We start from the raw sequence: 19,203 nt of genomic DNA, 5'->3' as shown, positions 1-19,203 counted from the left end.
CTCTGATCAACCCCAAGAGAATCTGGGATTCAGAGGGGACTTATTTAAAATTACATGGAAGTAAGTGACACACCTGGACTCAGTTAAAATACTATCTCCATAAAATTATGCATCTAATATTTTTGAGTAAATTAATGAATGAATGAGTAAAGGAGTGAATATAATTCTAAATCAATAGGATCTTTATGAAAAAAACAGTCAATTTTTCTATTAACATAAACATTTTGTTTATGTTTTTACTCTATCCTATAATTTGGGAATATGTTATTTTGCCATTGAAAATAGGCTAATTACCAAATCATTCCTTCTAATTCAACAAATGCTTGAAAAAGCAAAACTAATAAAATTCTAGACAAGTCATATTCTTGGTCACAATACATCTGATGCCAGTGTCCAATTCCTAAAAATCCTAGAGTTTTTTTTACTGCATTCATCCTTCAAAATGAACTCAAATGTCACCTGCTCTCAGAAGCTTTCTCTAATACCATACAAGGATAATGCCTGTGCTAAATGTTCTGATAATTCTGTTCATCCCTCTGTTATAGAACTAATCATCTTATTTTAGAGTAACCCATTTCTCTGTACTTCCCTCTATACTGTGAACTTCTTGAGAGTTAGGACAGTATATTTGATCTCTAGAACCCTTAATGCTTAATAGGGCTACTTTAATAGGCCATCAAAACAGGGCAGTGTCCTTAAAGAAGCATACATAATGAAGTAATATCTTAATACATTATATAATACTAGAAAAATATATAATCTTGAGACCATGGGTTTGACACAGTACATATTCAAGTTATACATACCTAAACTTTCCAAACTGCTGTATTGTTTCCTTTGTGTTTAAGATTATAAACTCTTCCTACTCAGTTAATCTCAATACTAGATAACTGGCATAAAAAGAAATATAGACAGAAAATCATTTAAAAATACAGTGTGGGGACACTTGGGTGGCTCAGCGGTTAAGTGCCTGCCTTTGGCGCAGGGCGTGATCCTAGAGTCCCAGGATGGAGTCCCACATTGGGCTCCCTGCTTGGAGCCTGCTTCTCCCTCTGGCTGTGTCTCTGCCTCTCTCTCTGTGTCTCTCATGAATAAATAAAATCTTTAAAAAAAATACAGTGTGAAATATACAACTAAGTACCAATATTAAAAGCTTAAAAAAAATCAAAATTCACAAAAAGACTAATGAACATTTATGTCATCTAAGATTATAAAGTTATTTTTAAATACTTCAGTTATTAGCTCATGCTAATATTTAACATGGTACAGTCTTAATGATAAAACTTACTGAAGGAAAGCTGCAAAACAGAATTAAAATATATTTAGTATACATATAATGATAAAAGTTCATTGGAGAATAGCATTTAAAATGATAATAATAAGTATGTTATCTTGAGGCTAAAAATAAGTCTCAATTATTTGCAAGAATATTTCAAAGATTTCTAAGAATCATTTAAAAGCATAAAATTTAATATATTTGGGATTATCCACTGTATACTACAGAGCATGAATTTATACAATAGATGAGTGCTTTCAATAAAAGTGAAACATAAAGCAGTAATGGAAACAATTTACTAAAATTTGAAAATACTAATATCAAAACTGGTTATTATAGATTGTTATTGCTAATCTACAGTCAAATACACAAATCAAAATATTTTATTCTTAGTGACTAATTAACAAATCATTGGAGATTCTAAAATTTTGATCATTAATGTTCTTGGTTTCTCTTACGACCTTACTACATGCTCTACATAATTAGCAATGCATACATAATATATCTTCCAAATCATATTATAGACTTTTTAAGGAAAGGAATCTGGTCTTTGATTTTTACTATTACATTGCTTTGAACAGAGCAAATGCTTAATAAATACCTGATAAAAAGGCATACTAAATGCTGTACACTAGAATTAATATTTCTAGTGCTGCATACTATGTTTTAAATGTTCTATATCCTTTAAAATGCTCTGAATTATATATATACCACAGATCCATGACTATCATACCCTTTTTACTTTTTTAAAAAGATTTATTTATTTATTTATTTATTTATTTATTTATTTATTTATTTATTTAATTTATGATAGACATAGAGAGAGAGAGAGAGGCAGAGACACAGGAGGAGGGAGAAGCAGGCTCCATGCCAGGAGCCTGATGTGGGACCTTGGGCCAAAGGCAGGTGCCAAACCGCTGACCCACCCAGGGATCCCTATCATACCCTTTTTATTTTATTTTATTTATTTTTTATTATTATTAATTTTTTATCAGACCCTTTTTAAATGTAGTCCCCTACACATGTCTTAAAAACTCTGTATCTGGCCAGATATAAACTTAAAATTTTCAAACATAAAATAAGTATGAAAAAAGATGTGTTATAATTTCCAAAAAAATGACCTATTTAGTCTATATCAGTCAATTTTTAACAAATATTTATGAATACCTACCATGTTTGAGGCATGGAGCTCAGATAGAGAGATAAACATTCTAGGTACTTACTCTTAAAAATCTGACAGTTAGGGGGACCTGAATGACTTAGGAGTTAAGTCTCCCTTTGTCTCAGGTTATTATTGCAGGGTATTAAGCCTCATGTCAGGCTTCCTGCTCAGCGGGGAGACTGATCTCTCTCTCCTTCCTGCTCCTGCTTTCTCTCACTATCTTTGTCACTATCTTGGTTTCTCTTAAATAAAAAAAATCTTAAAAAAGAAATCTGACAAAGGTTGAAGATTAAACACAACTGATGAGTTATATAAGTATGCAAATATGTTAAAGAGCAGCACAGAATTATAATAAAGCATAATGGAGAAACAGTCTGGGTACATTAAAGGTAGTATCTATACAGGTTAAAAAAATTCTATTTAGTTCCTTGAAGACAGAATTAGTATGATATCGATCTACGGACCTCAAACCTTAGGACTAAGTAATTTGTTTTAGTCATCAAATATTTACTGACTACCTATGATGTGTTAAGGCTAGGTTCTTAGTAAAGTACTAGAAATACAGTAGTGATCCAGAGAGGCAAAATCCTTTTCTTGTAAATCTTCTGGAAAAATCGAAGTTTGCTAAGCTGTACATATAATGGTTTCATGAAAGTCTGAATTTATTGAGCTTTAGTTTTGTTTTTGGAAGGCTGTCATACAGTAGCTTCTTTATGAATATATTATAATAGTATAAGCTACTTGGATATTTTTAATGTTTTAACATATAAAGAATGGATATGGGGCACCTAGGTGGCTCAGTGGTTGAGCATCTGCCTTGGTGATCCTGGGGTCCTGGAATCAAGTCCTGTATCAGGCTCCCCATAGGGAGTCTGCTTCTCCCTCTGCCTATGTCTCTGCCTCTCTCTGTGTGCCTCTCATGAATAAATAAATAAAATTTAAAAAAAATAATGGATATTGGGGTACACCTGGGTGGCTCAGTTGGTTAAACATCTGCCTTAAGCTCAAGTCATGAGCTCAGGGTCATGGGATCAAGTCCCGCATCAGGTTCCTTGCTCAGCAGGGTCTGCTTCTCCCTCTCCCTCTGCCCCTCCCCTCTGCTTGCATGCCCAGTCTCTCTCTCTCTCTCTCTCTCAAATAAATAAATAAATTTTTTTTAAAAAAGTATAGATATTACCCTATTATTAATAGAGGTTAAAATAACTATTTTTAAAAGTATAATTGACAAGGTATTGAATACAATATAAGCTAGTTTATAAATGTTAAAAAATGAAATTAAGAAAGGCAAGGTAAAAATATTTAAGACAGATGGTTGTCTTTATTTTTTTTTTTTAAAGATTTATTTACTCATTTTTAGAGAGGGAGGGAGAGAGCAGGGGGAGAGGCAGGGGGAGAGGCAAAGGGAGAGGCAGAGAAACTCTCAAGCAGATTTCACCTTGAGTGCAGAGCTCTATATGCTGGGCTCAATCCCAGGACCCTGAAGACATGACCTGAGATGAAATCAAGAGTCAGATGCTTAACCGACTGTGCCACCCAGGCACCCGTAGATGATAGTCTTTAAAAAATCTAAATGAGGAGTGACTTGGGTCACTGAGTCTCTTGAACCTCCAAATCTTGATTTGGCTCAGGTCATGATCTCACAGGTGGTGGGACTGAGCTATAAGGCTGCTTCCAAGCTCAGGAGGGAATATGTTAGAAATTCTTTCCCTATGCCCTTTCCTGGACTTGTACTTGTTTGTATGCATGTATGCACGCGCGCGCTCTCTCATAAATAAATAAATAAATAAATAAATAAATAAATAGATAGATAGATAGATAAAAAGATCTTTAAAAAAAAGAAAAAAAACCCAAAACTCTAAATGAAATCTCTCTGTCCCTATGCTTTGATATCTGACTTTTAAAGTAAGTTGTGAAAATAATTAATCAAAAAAATTTTTAAGAAGTTGTGATTGGGTCAAGTTTTGCACACAGTGCTATGCTACCCTTTAGTCTTTCATGAATGTAATACGCACTAAAAGTGTGACAACTAATTCAAAAAGAATATGAAAGGCATTTACTATGATAACAGATCCAAGATTCTAGCCAACAAGTGAGAAATTATACTAACAGAAGCAAGATGAAATTAAACCAGAATAATGTTAACATCATTCATGTTAAAAATTTTTTTTTGAATGATGCAATGAAGGTGGTGATGCTAAAATAAATATCTAGACCATAGTAAGTAGTAATTCTATAGTCTTTGTTATTTAGGTCCCGTGGAAAGGAATTGTTAGAGAAAAGCACAGGCTCTAGAACCAAATTGCTTAAGTTTAAATTCTAGCTCTGCCATTTACTAGCAGTGTAACCCTAGAAAAATTACTTGACCTTTCTGAGCCTTGATTCTCTCATCTGGAAAATGGGAGTAATAAGAGTATCTGCTTCATAGGGCTGTTATAAGAATTAAATTATTTAGTATTTGTAAGGCTTTGGAAGGAGTGCCTATACATAATAGGTTCTATATAAATAATAGCTAATGATATTATTAGAACATTAGTTTGAATTCAGGGTAATGTATTTTGAGAAAGGCAAACCAAAGTATATTTAAAGAAGTAGTTTTTAATCTTTCTTAGGTCACCAACCCTTTAATGGCTATAGTTCTTTCTCTAGAAAAAATTACAATAATTACTTTCAAGTGGTTTGTGGATCTCCTGAAAGCCAGCTAGGACCCCAAAGGTTATGGGTATTACATGTTAAAAATCTCTAACCTAGAAGAACATAAACAAGGTGGTAAAAAAGAATGAGGTCTGGAAACTATAATAAAGAGACCAGTTAAAAGGTTTGTGCAAATATTTGGCTTCAACATACTTAGAGCATGATAGTTGCTCTCAAATTTAAAGCATGGCCTCAATAAAGAAGTACTCATGTTTTACTGCTCCAGATTACTGCATAAGGTGTTAGTTGCAGAAAGGCATACTGGTATTCAGAATAAGGAAGAAAACAGTCTAAATCCTCATCTCCTAGGAATATAAATTTCAGTGTTAAAAAAAGATGAACTAGTTCAACTCTAATGATCCTACATAAAATTCATTCAGATTATCAATGAAGTATTGTTAGACACTTAGAGACAGAAGTAAACAAAATAAAAAAAAATCCCTAAAAAAAAAATTAAATTAAAAAAAAAATCCCTACTCTGATGACACTAAATCTAGTTGGCAGAGATAGTGTAGCCATTAATCTGGGAAAACATATTTCAGAAAGCAGCAAACACATGTTTACCAGGTCATTTTCAAAATATCTATTAGTTAGGAAATATGCTATAACTGTCTCTTATACTAGTTTTTGAAGGACTAAAATACAGCTGCTGCTTTAACATCAGATACTGAGCAATTTAAAGTGTTTTTTTTTTTCTTTAAAACATACTTAACGTTCCACATCATAATACTAACCTGGAGTTGTTGAAAACAACAATAACGAACTCAGTGGTCTCCAACTAATTTGAAACCTTACCGACAGATTTGATATTCACCAACCAAATACTTACTTGATTCATCATTTTAATAAAAGTACTCTGAATCAAACACTCTTATGGTGGGGGGGGGGCAGGACTTACTTAAGTCACAGAAGAATAACTAAGAAATTAGAATTAGAATAAAGACTTGAAAATTGCTATATTTAAATTTCATAAACATTCATTTTCAAGAGTAACCTAGTGACTACTATGATGTCAGAAATCTGAAGCTTGATAGTTACTCAGTATTTATTGATATTTGCAAATAATTACCTTTATCACATACTTTTTTTTTGTTTCAGGAAGTCTATCATATACTCATACTTATTTATAGATATGTTTTCATATCCTGATCTCACTTGATACAAAATAAAAACAAAGCAAAGCAAAAGAATACAAAGCAAAACAATCACAGCCTTCTAAAATATAAGGTCAAATGTGAAAGTGATGGTTAGGGGTAGAAACTGTGTTATATAATTAGATAGTATGGCAAATCTGTGTTTTATAAAAATAATCTTGATCTACAACATTTGGAAATGCCCATTTCAGCTTAGTATCCCAAATGTATGAAGGGGTAAGAAAATAAAGCCCACTAGTATGGAAAACACATTTAAAAAAATAGCTTAACCAAATAATTAAGATAGTGAATTTTAAGCAAACTTTTCTTACAATAAAAGAAACACTGAAAAGCCATATATTTCCACCTATTTAAAGCTGAACTTGTTTTATGAAGATCTACTTGCTAGGCTTGGAAAATCTGAAGTATCTTAAATTTTGGTAGAATTTTCCAGGAAAACACTGACTGCATGTTTCTATCTGTAGAAATTAAACAGACATATTTTTAAATGCCTCAAAAGTATCAAACAGAACTAGTGTTAAAGAAATCTAAAGACATATTTAAACTAGATGGCTCATAGGTCATCTAAGCAAAAGTCTAATCAGGTTCTCAAGTCACATCATATAATTACCTGTGTTTATTTCCTCTGCAATTTCCAAATCTTCTATTTGAATCATATGATCTAACATCTCTATGAAATGGTCTCTCATTTCTTCAGCTGACTCATCACCAAATTTATAATCACATAACATTACAGTAGATCCCGGAATGGGGACAAAAACTCGGTGAGGGAGGATGTGAAACTCTTTTTCAGAATCTAAAAGGAGGAGGAACATTATCAATATTTAGATAGGTCTGTCACTAGCATCAGTGATATATTTGCATGAAATATACACTAATAAAAATAAAACCTAAAGGATCTTTTCATTTTCTAATTGATCATATACAAAATTGCTCTTACTGAATTCTGCTTTACCTCAATACTCCTGGTCTCTGCAAGGGACTAAATGATATTCCTATGAAATATAAACTTAACCATTGCCTTCAATGTAAGGATATTGTTTTTTGTAAGTTATATATTCTTATATTATCCACTATCCTATGAAGGAATAACTAGGAGAATTTTGTTCCTGGTCTCCAATATTGTTTTTCTTGTTTAACCATACAAGCACTGCATTTTGTAAATATTTCTCTTCTTTATGCAAGTTTAGAGTCAAATTAGTGGCCCATCTATATCAAGTGTACAGGACATAATTGCACACCTTTTGCACTAATCTTACCACTGACTTTATCTTATCAGATCTAGCTCCCATTTCAAGCATGTGTAGGGCATTAAGATACATGTTTTGTATACTAGTCTTACTACCAACTCCATCTTGCTTTTTTATTTTCCCTTTGCCTCATTCCTATTGCTAATATTTTTTATCTTGTTAGATTGTAGTACCTTTTTGTAAAGTCTTAAATTATCTTTAGAAAAAATAATATGGATCTAAATAAACAATAAATGTTTCATTCTTTGAATAGTCACAAAGTAAAATATATTTTCCCCAATTTCTAATACTGTCACTGTTCTACATAAACACATAATTATTGTTTGGTTCAACAACATCAATTCTATTGAACTATTAACAAAGACAGAGATTTTGTGTAAAGAATCACCTCTTTCCGCAATGGGTATGATTAAATAAGGTACCAATGCACAGATCAAGCAGAAAACTAGGGCTTACTTTAAAAGCAATCTGTATTTCCTTGTCAAGAAACTAGTGGTAGCTTTATATGACTACAAACTGAAGATGATGAAGAATGCCTTAAGTGTCACAGAAAATGCTATGACTTAAATTCTGTGTTCCTGCCAGATTTGCTTATCTTGTTGTCATATGAGAACTGGGAAAAAAATTTCTCTTTGATCAGACTGCCTCCTAGCTGTAAAATTATATTCCTGCAACTTTTACTGTAGCATGTATATTGCCCACACATTGAAATTAGGAATGTATTTTATTTTGGGCTACAGTTTCTTAAAACTTGTTCAAAACTTTCAAAGATGGCTACAATATGTATGTGTAATTAGCATGCAAAATTTTAAAACTATTTCAAACTGCATTAATTCTAGTTTGCCTGAAAAGGAAATAAAACATGCTTGATATAAAATCAAATGTTGCGAAGCCTTGGTGGCTCAATCAGTTAAGTGTCTGCATTCGGCTCAGGTCATGATCTCTGGGCCCTAGGATCTAGCCCTGCATCAGGCTCCCTGCTCAGTGGGGAATTAGCTTCTTCCTCTCCCTATGCTCCTTTTTCTCTCTCACTGCCCCTCCCCCTACTTTGTGCTGTGTGGCACACTCTGTCTCAAATAAATAAAATGTTAAAGCATTAGTTACAGTAATTTTAAATTACTCATTAAAAAAACTTAAAAATTTCAAATTAAAAAGTTAAATTAGCCACTTAGTATCTAAATAGAACCAAGTTTTCTGATTGGTCTGAGCTTAAAAATGGGAAGATTACTTATTTATTTATTTATTTATTTATTTTAAAGATTTTATTTATTTGACAGAGCATGCACAAGAGAACACAAGCAGAGGGAGAGGGAGAAGCAGGCTCCCTACTGAGCAGGGAGATGCGGGGCTTCAATCCAGGACCCCAGGATCATGACCTATGCCAAAAGCAGACGCTTAACCAACTGAGCCACCCAGGAGTCCTGGGAAGACCTTTTTAAAAAACATACTTGTCACAAAGTATTCTAAGAATCCGTTAGGAATATTCCCACAGCAGAGCATCTAGTTAAACATTATTTGAGTAAGTCCAAAACAGAGTAAAAAATTCAAGGCAATTTAAGAATTGTGTTTTTTTGTAAAAATAAAAGCAGAATATACATCATCCACTAAAATACACTATATGTTAACCATTTGCATCTGTATGATACACTTAACATGATTGTTTTTAAGTAACCAAATATACTGATTACATTAAGTTCTCAAATAATATTTTTTAAAAATTTAAAAAAGTTGTTTTACTAGTTACAAATAGAATCCTAAATCATCTACTGTATTATAGAAAATTGTGTAGAATAGTTGGTATCTGAGTTAATTCTTAAAAGATGAAAGACATTTGTATGAAGCAAACAGAAGTGCCATCCAGAGAACAAAGCCACGACCAAAGGCAGAGGAATATAAGTGTTCTTTGAACACAAGTGGTATGGATGGATATGAATGTAGGAATGGAAGAAGGTAAGAGACCTCAATTTTCACAATGAGTAGATCTTCTGTTGAGAGTAAGTTGGGTAAGACTGAATGTAGGCTGAACGCGAATAATGAAGCTCTGGAATACTTAAGGGGAATCTGAGAAGGGGAAGACCACAATAAGTTAAAGGAATGATTGGACTTCTTATAATTTTGTCATTAACTACTAAAGTTCTTTCATCTGGATAGCCAGAATTCAAAGACTATGTTTATTTTAAAGATTAAGTAAGTAAAGTTAATATGCCCTTTGCAGACTTCCTTAGGCATGCAAAAATATTCTAGTTCAGCTTAATTTCATGGCATACATGCTACATTTTACCATACTACAAATCTATAAAATCTTACCAGTATATAAGAAAGATAACCTAAAGTAAAATGAAAACTAAATCTAAAATCTAACAATTTGGAGTATATACGTTCAACTTCAAAATGTACGTTAAAAAAAAGAGGGATGCCTGGGTGGCTCAGCGGTTGAGTGTCTGCCTTTGACACAGGGCGTGATCCTGGAGTCCCAGGATCGAGTCCCACATCGGGCTCCTTGCATGGAGCCTGCTTCTCCTTCTGCCTACGTCTTTGCCTCTCTCTGTCTCTCATGAGTAAATACATAAAATATTTTTTTAAATGTATGTTTATTTGTATTATTACACTTGCAATTTATTCTTTGATTGTGGTATCTTAAGATCAACTAACATGTTGCTGAAATAAATCTCCTGTTACCAAAGTTTAAAAATATATAAATTTATATTGCTTTCTTTTTGAAATATAATATACTTCCCAAAAATTAAAGTTAGGAAATTTTAAAGACAACTATCAAGTAATTCTCTTTATTATCTCCAATAAAATAGTAACTACCACTTACTGAACATATAGCTTACCAATTTGTATTAGGGGCTTTACAAACATTATCTTTTTAAATCTCACAATCTCAAAGAGTAACTACTGTAATTCCTATTTTCTAGATAAGACAATGGATGCTTGGACAGACTCAATCATTGGTCCAAAGTGACTCCCCGCTAGTGGCAAAGTAGACACAGAACCCAAGTACATCATTCCTCTCTTTCCAACAAACTACACTGCCCATTCATTCTCTTCACGCAGGCCTCAAAGGCTACTCAATTACCAGTGAAAACTTTTTTTTTTTTTTTTTTTACCAGTGAAAACTTTTAAAAAAAATTTAGGATAACATTAGATGATGATGTTAACTCTAATACATCACATTTAATGTATAAATATCACAACTGCTGTGAGAAGTCATTTTACTGCTTCACTATCAGCAAAAATTTCAAAATACTAGCCTACTTATTAATACCAAAACAGTCATACAATACCAGTTTACGAAGCATTGTTAGATGGAACAGAGTATCTAACTAATGTGTGTAATAGAGTAGATCTTTGGCATTAATGGTAAATGCATCCCCATGTCCCTGAAAATCCTAAAATTCACAGTTCAGTTGTAGCACATACTATTACTCAGAAAGTGAAATAATGTTTTGCACCACTAGAGTTATTGCATACACAAAGTTAAGTGGTAAAAACAAGGCCACCCTGACATGAGGTTGATAGGCTGACTGGGTGACTAACTGGCCAGGTTTTACATACTTCCTAAAACAAATATCTCAATCCAAATGCTGCATAGAAGATTCAAATTCACGTCTCAGTAAAACTACACACTATTAGTAAATGGAGTTTCAGGGTTATTTGTGAGTACAGGAAGGACAAATGTTAAATCTGGCAATTCTGCTAATGTATCATACTAGGAATATAAAAAAGATTATGACTAGGCCACCAAACCTAATATACTAGCTATCAGCAGTACTACAAAAAGAGTTTTTCCTATAAACATAAAAATATTCCCTTAACAAGCAAATATATATGTTTCTATTATGTACATATTCAACTGTGAATTGCAAATGTACTCATACCTGAATGGTAGAACAGAGAAAAATGTGTAACTTTGAAAAGCGTATTCAATGCTATAACTTGAGTAAAAACTATTATTAATACAAATTTCAGAAATGGTATAGTTTACACTTCTTGAAATGGAACAATTATAAAAAGGTAAGACATGACCCAGGCTTTTTAAAAATCTAATAAAGTATGCCAGAGTAATATTGAGTATATAAATTAAGAAAAATTTAGAAAAATGTAGTATGAATAGATTAATTGCGTATATACCACAAATTAATACCTATTAAAAATTTATTATATAATACTTAACACTAATATTTTTATTTTCAATAACTTTAAAAATCTCAGATATTAATTTTTAAAATATTAGCTTTAAAATATTAACAAAGGGGCACCTAGGTGGCTCAGCTGGTTAAGTGGCTATCTATAGCTCAGGTCATGGTCTCAGGGTCCTGTGTTAGGGTTAGCCCCTCATCAGGCTCCCTGCTTAGTGGGGAGCCTGCTTCTCCCTCTCCCTCTGCTGCTCCTCCTGCTTGTGCTCTTTCAAATAAGTAAAAAAATCTTAAAAATAAAAATAAAATAGAATAAAATAAAACAAAATATGAACACAGTTTATCCATTCTGGCAGACATTCATGCCCTCCCTATGACTGTTAAATGCTGACAAATTTGTTGTTATAAGGTGTTCCAAACATTTTTTGGGGGTGGCAACTGAAAAGTTGTCATTCACTATGACAATGAAAATTAAAAGATGTCATGTTATTATAAAACATAGATATGGGTAGTTATAAAAGATAACATATCTACGACATTTTGATATCCTATTATTTTTATCAATTCAACACATGCAAAAAATGTTCTTAATTTTATACTCATAACTTTTTTTTCTGGAATTTCATTCAAAAGCAGATCTTCAAATAGCATTTCACAACGATCTGCCACTGTATTCAATATATCTCTCTTCATTGCCTATGAAAAAACAAAAATTACAATAAGAAACAAAACTCATTACTTTAAATTTGTACTATTTTATTACCACCCTCCCCCAACACAATTGACTTTCCTATATAATCATGTCCACCAAAATAACTGGTACATCATTCCATTTTTTAATATCCATTTATTTAACATGCTTACTGACACATGAACAGTTAAGTGGCAAATTTGCCTAACCTTCATTTAAATAATTTAAACCAAATAAATGAATGAAATTTTTCCACTTAAACAAATAATGTTAGTGTTCCAAATTAGGAAATGTGTAACTATGACCAAAGTACCAGTCATCATTTTTAAAATTTCTGAATTACCCAGATTATAGAATCCTACCTAATAAAACTTACAATAAATACTTTTCCTGTTATTTAAAAAGTTTTATTTCCTTCCAAAGGAATGATTTCAAATGCACTAATGTATCACAGACTCTGGAGCACTGGATAAATTTGTATAATACCAATTCAAAAAAGGCATTTTAAAATAGATACCCTGCATATGAAAATCTTGGGACCAATTACAGTGTATATATGGACTAGCCAATAGTTTGGGATTTGATTATCAGTTAAAATCAAATTAATAATTATGAAATCTGAGATTGAAAAAAAAATTTAGCATTTTTGAGTAGTTATATTAACATGCTTCTGTTTTTCATATACCAGTTATTCCTTTTGTACCTGCACAGCATCTTTAACCTTGGGTTTATTGCTATGAACATAGGCTCTGCATTTCACAGCACCCTTAAGGTTTACAGAGCCGCTGCAGATCTGGACTGTGGCTGTGGATCTGTGGTCCGAATTCAGAATCTGAAAAACAAAATCTATTTAGGTTCTAGTAGCCAACAATTATTAACTATGCGAAACATTTAAACATTTTATAACCCATTTCATGAAGCAAGATAGAATTTTTGACTGAACCAAATGTTTGAAAATATTTCCCATAAATTCTTAAAAGGCCTCCATATTCTTCCTAAGTTATATATTATTTTCTGAGTATTTTAAATGCAGTCTAAAGTTAAACACAACTACATCTAAATTTTTTCTAACATGACTACCTAAAATAACATTATTTATTTAACACGTACACTAAAAACATATTATTTGCAGATTACTCAGTTAAGTATTGTTACGATGAAAAGATGTGTAAAGAAGACATATATATCTAGTATATCTTCCATCTAGTAAGACATATATGGTATGTAATATAAGATTTGCACAAAAAATCATTGGAATACAGAGGTTGTGATAAATTTGCTAAAATGATAAGCAGTATAAAGACACTCACTTAATTATACACTTTTGACTCTTAACTTCCATAGGCTAAAAGTAATGCTATGTGCTCCCCTGCAACAAAAAGGCAAGTCAACTGTGGTTGCCACCAGAAAAATTGCCTTTTGTCAACAAAAAGGCAACCAACTGTGGTTTTAAGTGGTCGCTTCTATCTTACAATCTCATTTTTCCATAATCTAAAGAATGTTAATTCATGCTTAATTTTGAGATGTTTCAGATATTTTTAACCTTATTATTTTAATAAATGCCAAAACAAGTAGAGCATTAAAACAGTGAAAGTACTACTGGGAGCCTATAAAATCACAATGGGAACAAAAATTGTGATTTTAAAATAGGATACCCCAAAAGAAAATAAATAAATAAATAAATAAATAAATAAGAATACCCCCCAAATGAGACACAGTAAAGATAAAAAGTCTAAGTATATTTGGAATAAATAGGGTCAATTCTGAAGAACAAAAACAAATCATGAAACTTTGAATATTGCTATATGTGCCTCTGTAATAAAGAATAATCAGGAACTGAGGAAGAAAAATGATAAAGAAGCAGAAAGGCTTGAATATGTGGCTACTGAAAGCACATGAACAGTCAATGTCTAATGTAATTCAGCCAAAGCTAGTTTGTTTTTTGTGTGTGTTTTTAATAATTTAAACTTAAACACAGCAAAAGTCTTATTGCTAAGAAATCAGTCACAGACCAAATAGTTCAAGAGGCTCCAAGTCTGTTTAAAAAATGTCTTTTCAAACCAAGCAGCAGGGTAATAATGCTCATACTGTATCTGGAATAAGCTTCCTATGATACTTGTATCATACTTGTAGGGATCATCAATGTATCAATAAGGTGGGCTTCCTTTATCCACTATATATTTTATTTTATATATTTAATATCTAACATATGTTTTATGACATATAACACATTTATAGTATGTATGTATAAATTAGGGCACTATTTTCCAAAAAAGACTAGACTATATAATACAGACTATACACATACATATAAACGCACACATGGAGAGTTTTCAAAAGATACAAGCATTGACTTCTTTCTGGTGGAAATGTACCTGTGTTCTACAAATGTCAACTGCTTTTGGTTTCTTTGGACTTAGGAACAACTAGCTAACAAAGAGGCTCTGGGAACCTAACTTGGTCATAAATGGAAGAATTTCTGTGACAATGATATGGTTATTTTGGAGAAGAAAAGATCCCTCTGGTTATGATGACCAAAAGAAGCTACAGAAGTGGTAGCATTTGGGGTAGATCTTAAAGTGCAGATAGGATTCTGACTGACTGAATGACAAAGAAAAGATGGTACTGGCAAGACACATCGCCAGAAAATAAACATGATTTTAAAGGCATAGAAAGCAAAGATCTAAAACAATAAGTATGATATTAATGAACAGGCACCCTGAGGCTATGAAGAACCTTAAATTAGACTTTTCTAAGTTGTCAGTATAGAGCACTTAAGGAATTTTAAACAAGGTGATTAACACAATCAGTGCCTAACGCTTATACATACTCAATAAATACTTTGTGGAAAAAACTAGTAAGTAGCAAGTGAATGGATGCAAACTGTGATTCAGATAGGATAATTTGAGGTTACATGCAGGATAAATTGGAAATATAGAAGACATTCCAAGATATATACAAACAAAGATATCAGGATTTTCAGAAAAGAATAACTTTGGACAGGAATGAATGGATGGAGAGAGACCAGTTAAGAGTTACTTAATCGAGATAAAATAATAATGCTGTAAGACTAGTGGCAGTAAGACTATAAGGAAAATAAAAGATGAACTAACACTGCAAAGGAAGAATCAACAAGACTTAAGGGAGGTTGAGTAGGAAAAATATTTACTACTTATTATATATTAGTCATTTTAAAGTTTCCAGCTGGCTGACCAGTGGAATGATTGATAAAAAGATATTATACTGTATGATTTTTATACAGTATAATATCGATATACATTTTTATACATTTATATACATATAATACATTTTTGTAATTTTATTATACTGTATATTTATAATATTAAATATTATAACAATAAATCATCTCTCATAATATTCTTTCTTCTCTATATTCCCACAGTGCACACATCTACCAACTCCAATTTTATCACTAAAATAATTTTAAGTAAATTATTTAAAAAACCAAGAGGTCACATAACCATATCTAGTAAAAAAGCATATAGGTACAAGAATAGCTTTAAAATAAAGGATACTTCTAAACTCAAAGGCATTAAGAAGAGAAATTGAGAACTCATTTTGAGTAGAATTAAGTCCAATGACAATTTAGTAAATACTGTTAAACACAGAGAAGGAAGAGAAGAAATTAAAACATTCTCCTATGCAAAATTACTTTTAAGTCTATTTTACTCAATTAAAAAAATATGCAGTATTTGTATCTGTATAAAAATATACAACAAGGGATGCTTGGGTGGCTCAGTGGTTGAGTGGTCTGCCTTGCGCTGAGGGCGAAATCCTGGAGTTCTGGGATTGAGTCCCACATCAGGCTCCCCACTGGGAGTCTGCTTCTCCCTCTGCCCATGTCTCTGCCAATCCCTCTGTGTCTCTCATGAATAATAATTTTTAAAAAATACAATGAAAAATATTCCGTTCTGCATGCATACTTTTAGGAATAATTAGTGGTTTTAATTTTTTATTCTTCAAGATAGCCAAATTTCAATTCTGAAAAGATGTGTAATTTAAAACAACCATATAAGAATATAAAAATTGCTGGTAATGTGTGATTTTTACCTAGAGAAGGTATATACTTCAAAATTTAGTATATGACAACTCTTGGCACAATTGTGCACACATCTTTTTAAGTTAAGAACTACAACTCTGCTCATAAAAACTACATCCTAAAATATTACACACATATACACGTACATATGTATATATTAGATGTTATATATTTTTAAAAATTACATATATATTTTTAAATTACTCTCTATTTGATGCTAAAATTTTAATAGCCTTCAGGCAAAAAACCAAACTAGGTCTTATTAAAATAATGTTTCTTGGAAATAAATTTCCTAGAACTGGACATTTTTACACTTTACATCTCTAAAATTCTTTGACTTTAATTATAAACATAAATATAAAATATAAATATAAAATATAAATATAAATATAAAAACCAAAACAATTTCATTATAGTTACTCTAATAAATAATGTATTTTAGATAAGTAGTATTTTAAAATATTTACCAACTGTGTTAGCACTTTGACATCAAAAGAATGACTAGCTGCTTGAACATTTCCTCTCGAATATTTTTTCTGGGAAAAAAAAAAACAACATAAAATTAAAAAAACCCTCAAATACTGACACTGGCGTGGAATACAAAAGACAATTTAGGAACTATCCTACATATATTAATCAACTTAGAAGAAAAGAAAGTCTTGTTATTTGTTTTATTGTTTTATATTGGCTTTTTCTATATATATATATATATATATATATATATATATATATATTACTTTGTATATTGTCTATCAATCAGTGTGTACTCTTAAAAACCTTTAATTCCCTACTTTTATTCCTGTAAAGCAAGGATTAGCAAACTATAGCCTATAGGTCAAATCCAGACTACTTCTAGTCTTTGTAAATAAGTTTTACAGAACATAATCAAGATCATTCATTTACATATCATCTGTGGCTGCTTTCATGCTACACTAACAGCTGAATAGTTGCTAGAGATCATGCGGCCCACAAAGTCTAAACCAATACTTGGTTTTTTACAAAGTTCACTGACCCTTGAACTAAAGAGATTACCAAAGTTCGTCTTCAGATAGATCAAAGCTATTTAAAAAGCCTATAAGGATGCCTTCTAGAAAATGACCAAACCTGGTCTTTAAACTGCTATCAAAGTAGTTTTAAGCAAGCAGTTTGCAATTTGGAAATAGAATTTAGTTGACACACACTCCCTTCTTCAGATTTCAGGATCCAATTAATTCAAAATAATCTCTTAGCATTTTCTGGAAAAAAAAAAAACATTTATTTGCCCTTTACTTTTAAAAGACCTTAGAAATTAAAAAAATAAATAAGAAATAGATGGGAACTGTTTTCATGAAGGTGAGAACTACAGAAAAGATGACAGAAAAGTCATCTTTTATTTTTCCTTAAGCACATATAATTTCATAAGTAAAATGATTTTCTTTCAACTCACCTGTCCTTCTAAGAGGTCACAATCTTCGTCTTTAACTTGTCCATTAATCAAATAAACGCCATTTTCTATTTGCTTAGCCCAGCGTATAAGTCCGTTCTTAAAAGGAACACAACATGGATATCTTTCAGATATAATGCCACCTCTATTAAACTCCCTAGGGTCCAGTTTTTTCCACCTAATACACTGAAATGTTAATGTGGTAATCAGTAAGGTGGTATTTATTTCTTAACATTTTGCCATTTTTTCTTCATGTATTTAAAAAAATTTTTGCGGGACGCCTGGGTGGCTCAATGGTTGAGCATCTGCCTTCCAAACAGGCTGTGATCCTGAAGTCCCAAGATCGAGTCCCACATCAGGCTCCCTGCATAGAGCCTGCTTCTCTCTCTGCCTATGTTTGTCTCTCTCTCTGTGTCTCTCATGAATAAATCAATAAAATTAAATTTTTAAAAAAATTTTTGCATATAGTTGACCCACAATGTTACAATAGTTTCAAGTGTACAACACAGTGATCCAATTTATTTATAGTATGCTCACGAGTGTAGCTATCATCTGTCACAACACTATTACAATATCACTGACTATATTCTCCATGCTGTGCTTTTATTCAGTTTCATAAACAAAAAAAAAAAAAGGATATCCCCAAGTTTGGCAACTTAGCCATATTTAATAAGAGTTTTTCTAATCTTTATCCTAAACTAACATTGTATCACACACTTGGGAGGCTTAATAACTAAATACATGACCAAAGTCAAATAAAATTCAGTAATTCCCATTATATTAAAAGAAAGTGAGAAAAGAGAAAGAACCTCAAAAACATATATATTAAGGAGAAAAAAAATAAGCAAGCTCCAGCAAAAGAAGAGAAATGAGATATGAACAAAAGAATGTACAGAAATACAAAAAAGGACTAGAAAGGAGAAAATAAAATCAAAGAAAAGAAAGACCAGGGAACCGTGGGTGGCGCAGCAGTTTAGCGCCTGCCTTTGGCCCAGGGCGCGATCATGGAGACCCGGGATCGAATCCCATGTCGGGCTCCCGGTGCATGGAGCCTGCTTCTCCCTCTGCCTATGTCTCTGCCTCTCTCTCTCTCTCTCTGTGTGACTATCATAAATAAATAAAAATTAAAAAAAAAAAAGAAAAGAAAAGAAAGACCAAACAGTATACCTTTTTTATATATTTAATGTAATGATGTTTTACAATGTACTTAGCTACATGTTAATCAACAAATATCTATGAAGTACCTATCATGCTAATACATTAGTATTATGATGCTGTCCTATCTTTTTTTTTTTTTTTGTCCTATCTTTAAATTTCTAATTTGCTTGCGGTAATAAATTAGTCACCCATAATA

At 31.9% G+C, this 19,203-nt stretch overlaps 1 protein-coding gene across 6 annotated transcripts in view; it reads right to left on the bottom strand.

Moving 5' to 3' along the window:
- The window catches only part of ODR4 (odr-4 GPCR localization factor homolog), a 41,296-nt gene that overhangs the window by 7,741 nt on the left and 14,352 nt on the right, over positions 1-19,203 (bottom strand). For all 6 annotated transcript variants that reach the window (XM_038542329.1, XM_038542328.1, XM_038542325.1 and 3 more), the window contains 5 exons: positions 17,853-17,948; positions 16,894-16,962; positions 13,070-13,198; positions 12,281-12,371; positions 6,894-7,079 (listed from right to left, as the gene is read on the bottom strand). In XM_038542329.1, the coding sequence (XP_038398257.1) occupies positions 6,894-7,079; positions 12,281-12,371; positions 13,070-13,198; positions 16,894-16,962; positions 17,853-17,948 (571 nt within the window). The remainder of the gene's footprint in view (positions 1-6,893; positions 7,080-12,280; positions 12,372-13,069; positions 13,199-16,893; positions 16,963-17,852; positions 17,949-19,203) is intronic.

The sequence above is a fragment of the Canis lupus genome, chromosome 7 (genome assembly GCF_011100685.1).
Source record: "Canis lupus familiaris isolate Mischka breed German Shepherd chromosome 7, alternate assembly UU_Cfam_GSD_1.0, whole genome shotgun sequence".
NCBI lineage: Eukaryota > Metazoa > Chordata > Mammalia > Carnivora > Canidae > Canis > Canis lupus.
Note: the sequence above shows the minus strand (reverse complement) of the source record. Positions and strands in the feature narration are given on the sequence as shown.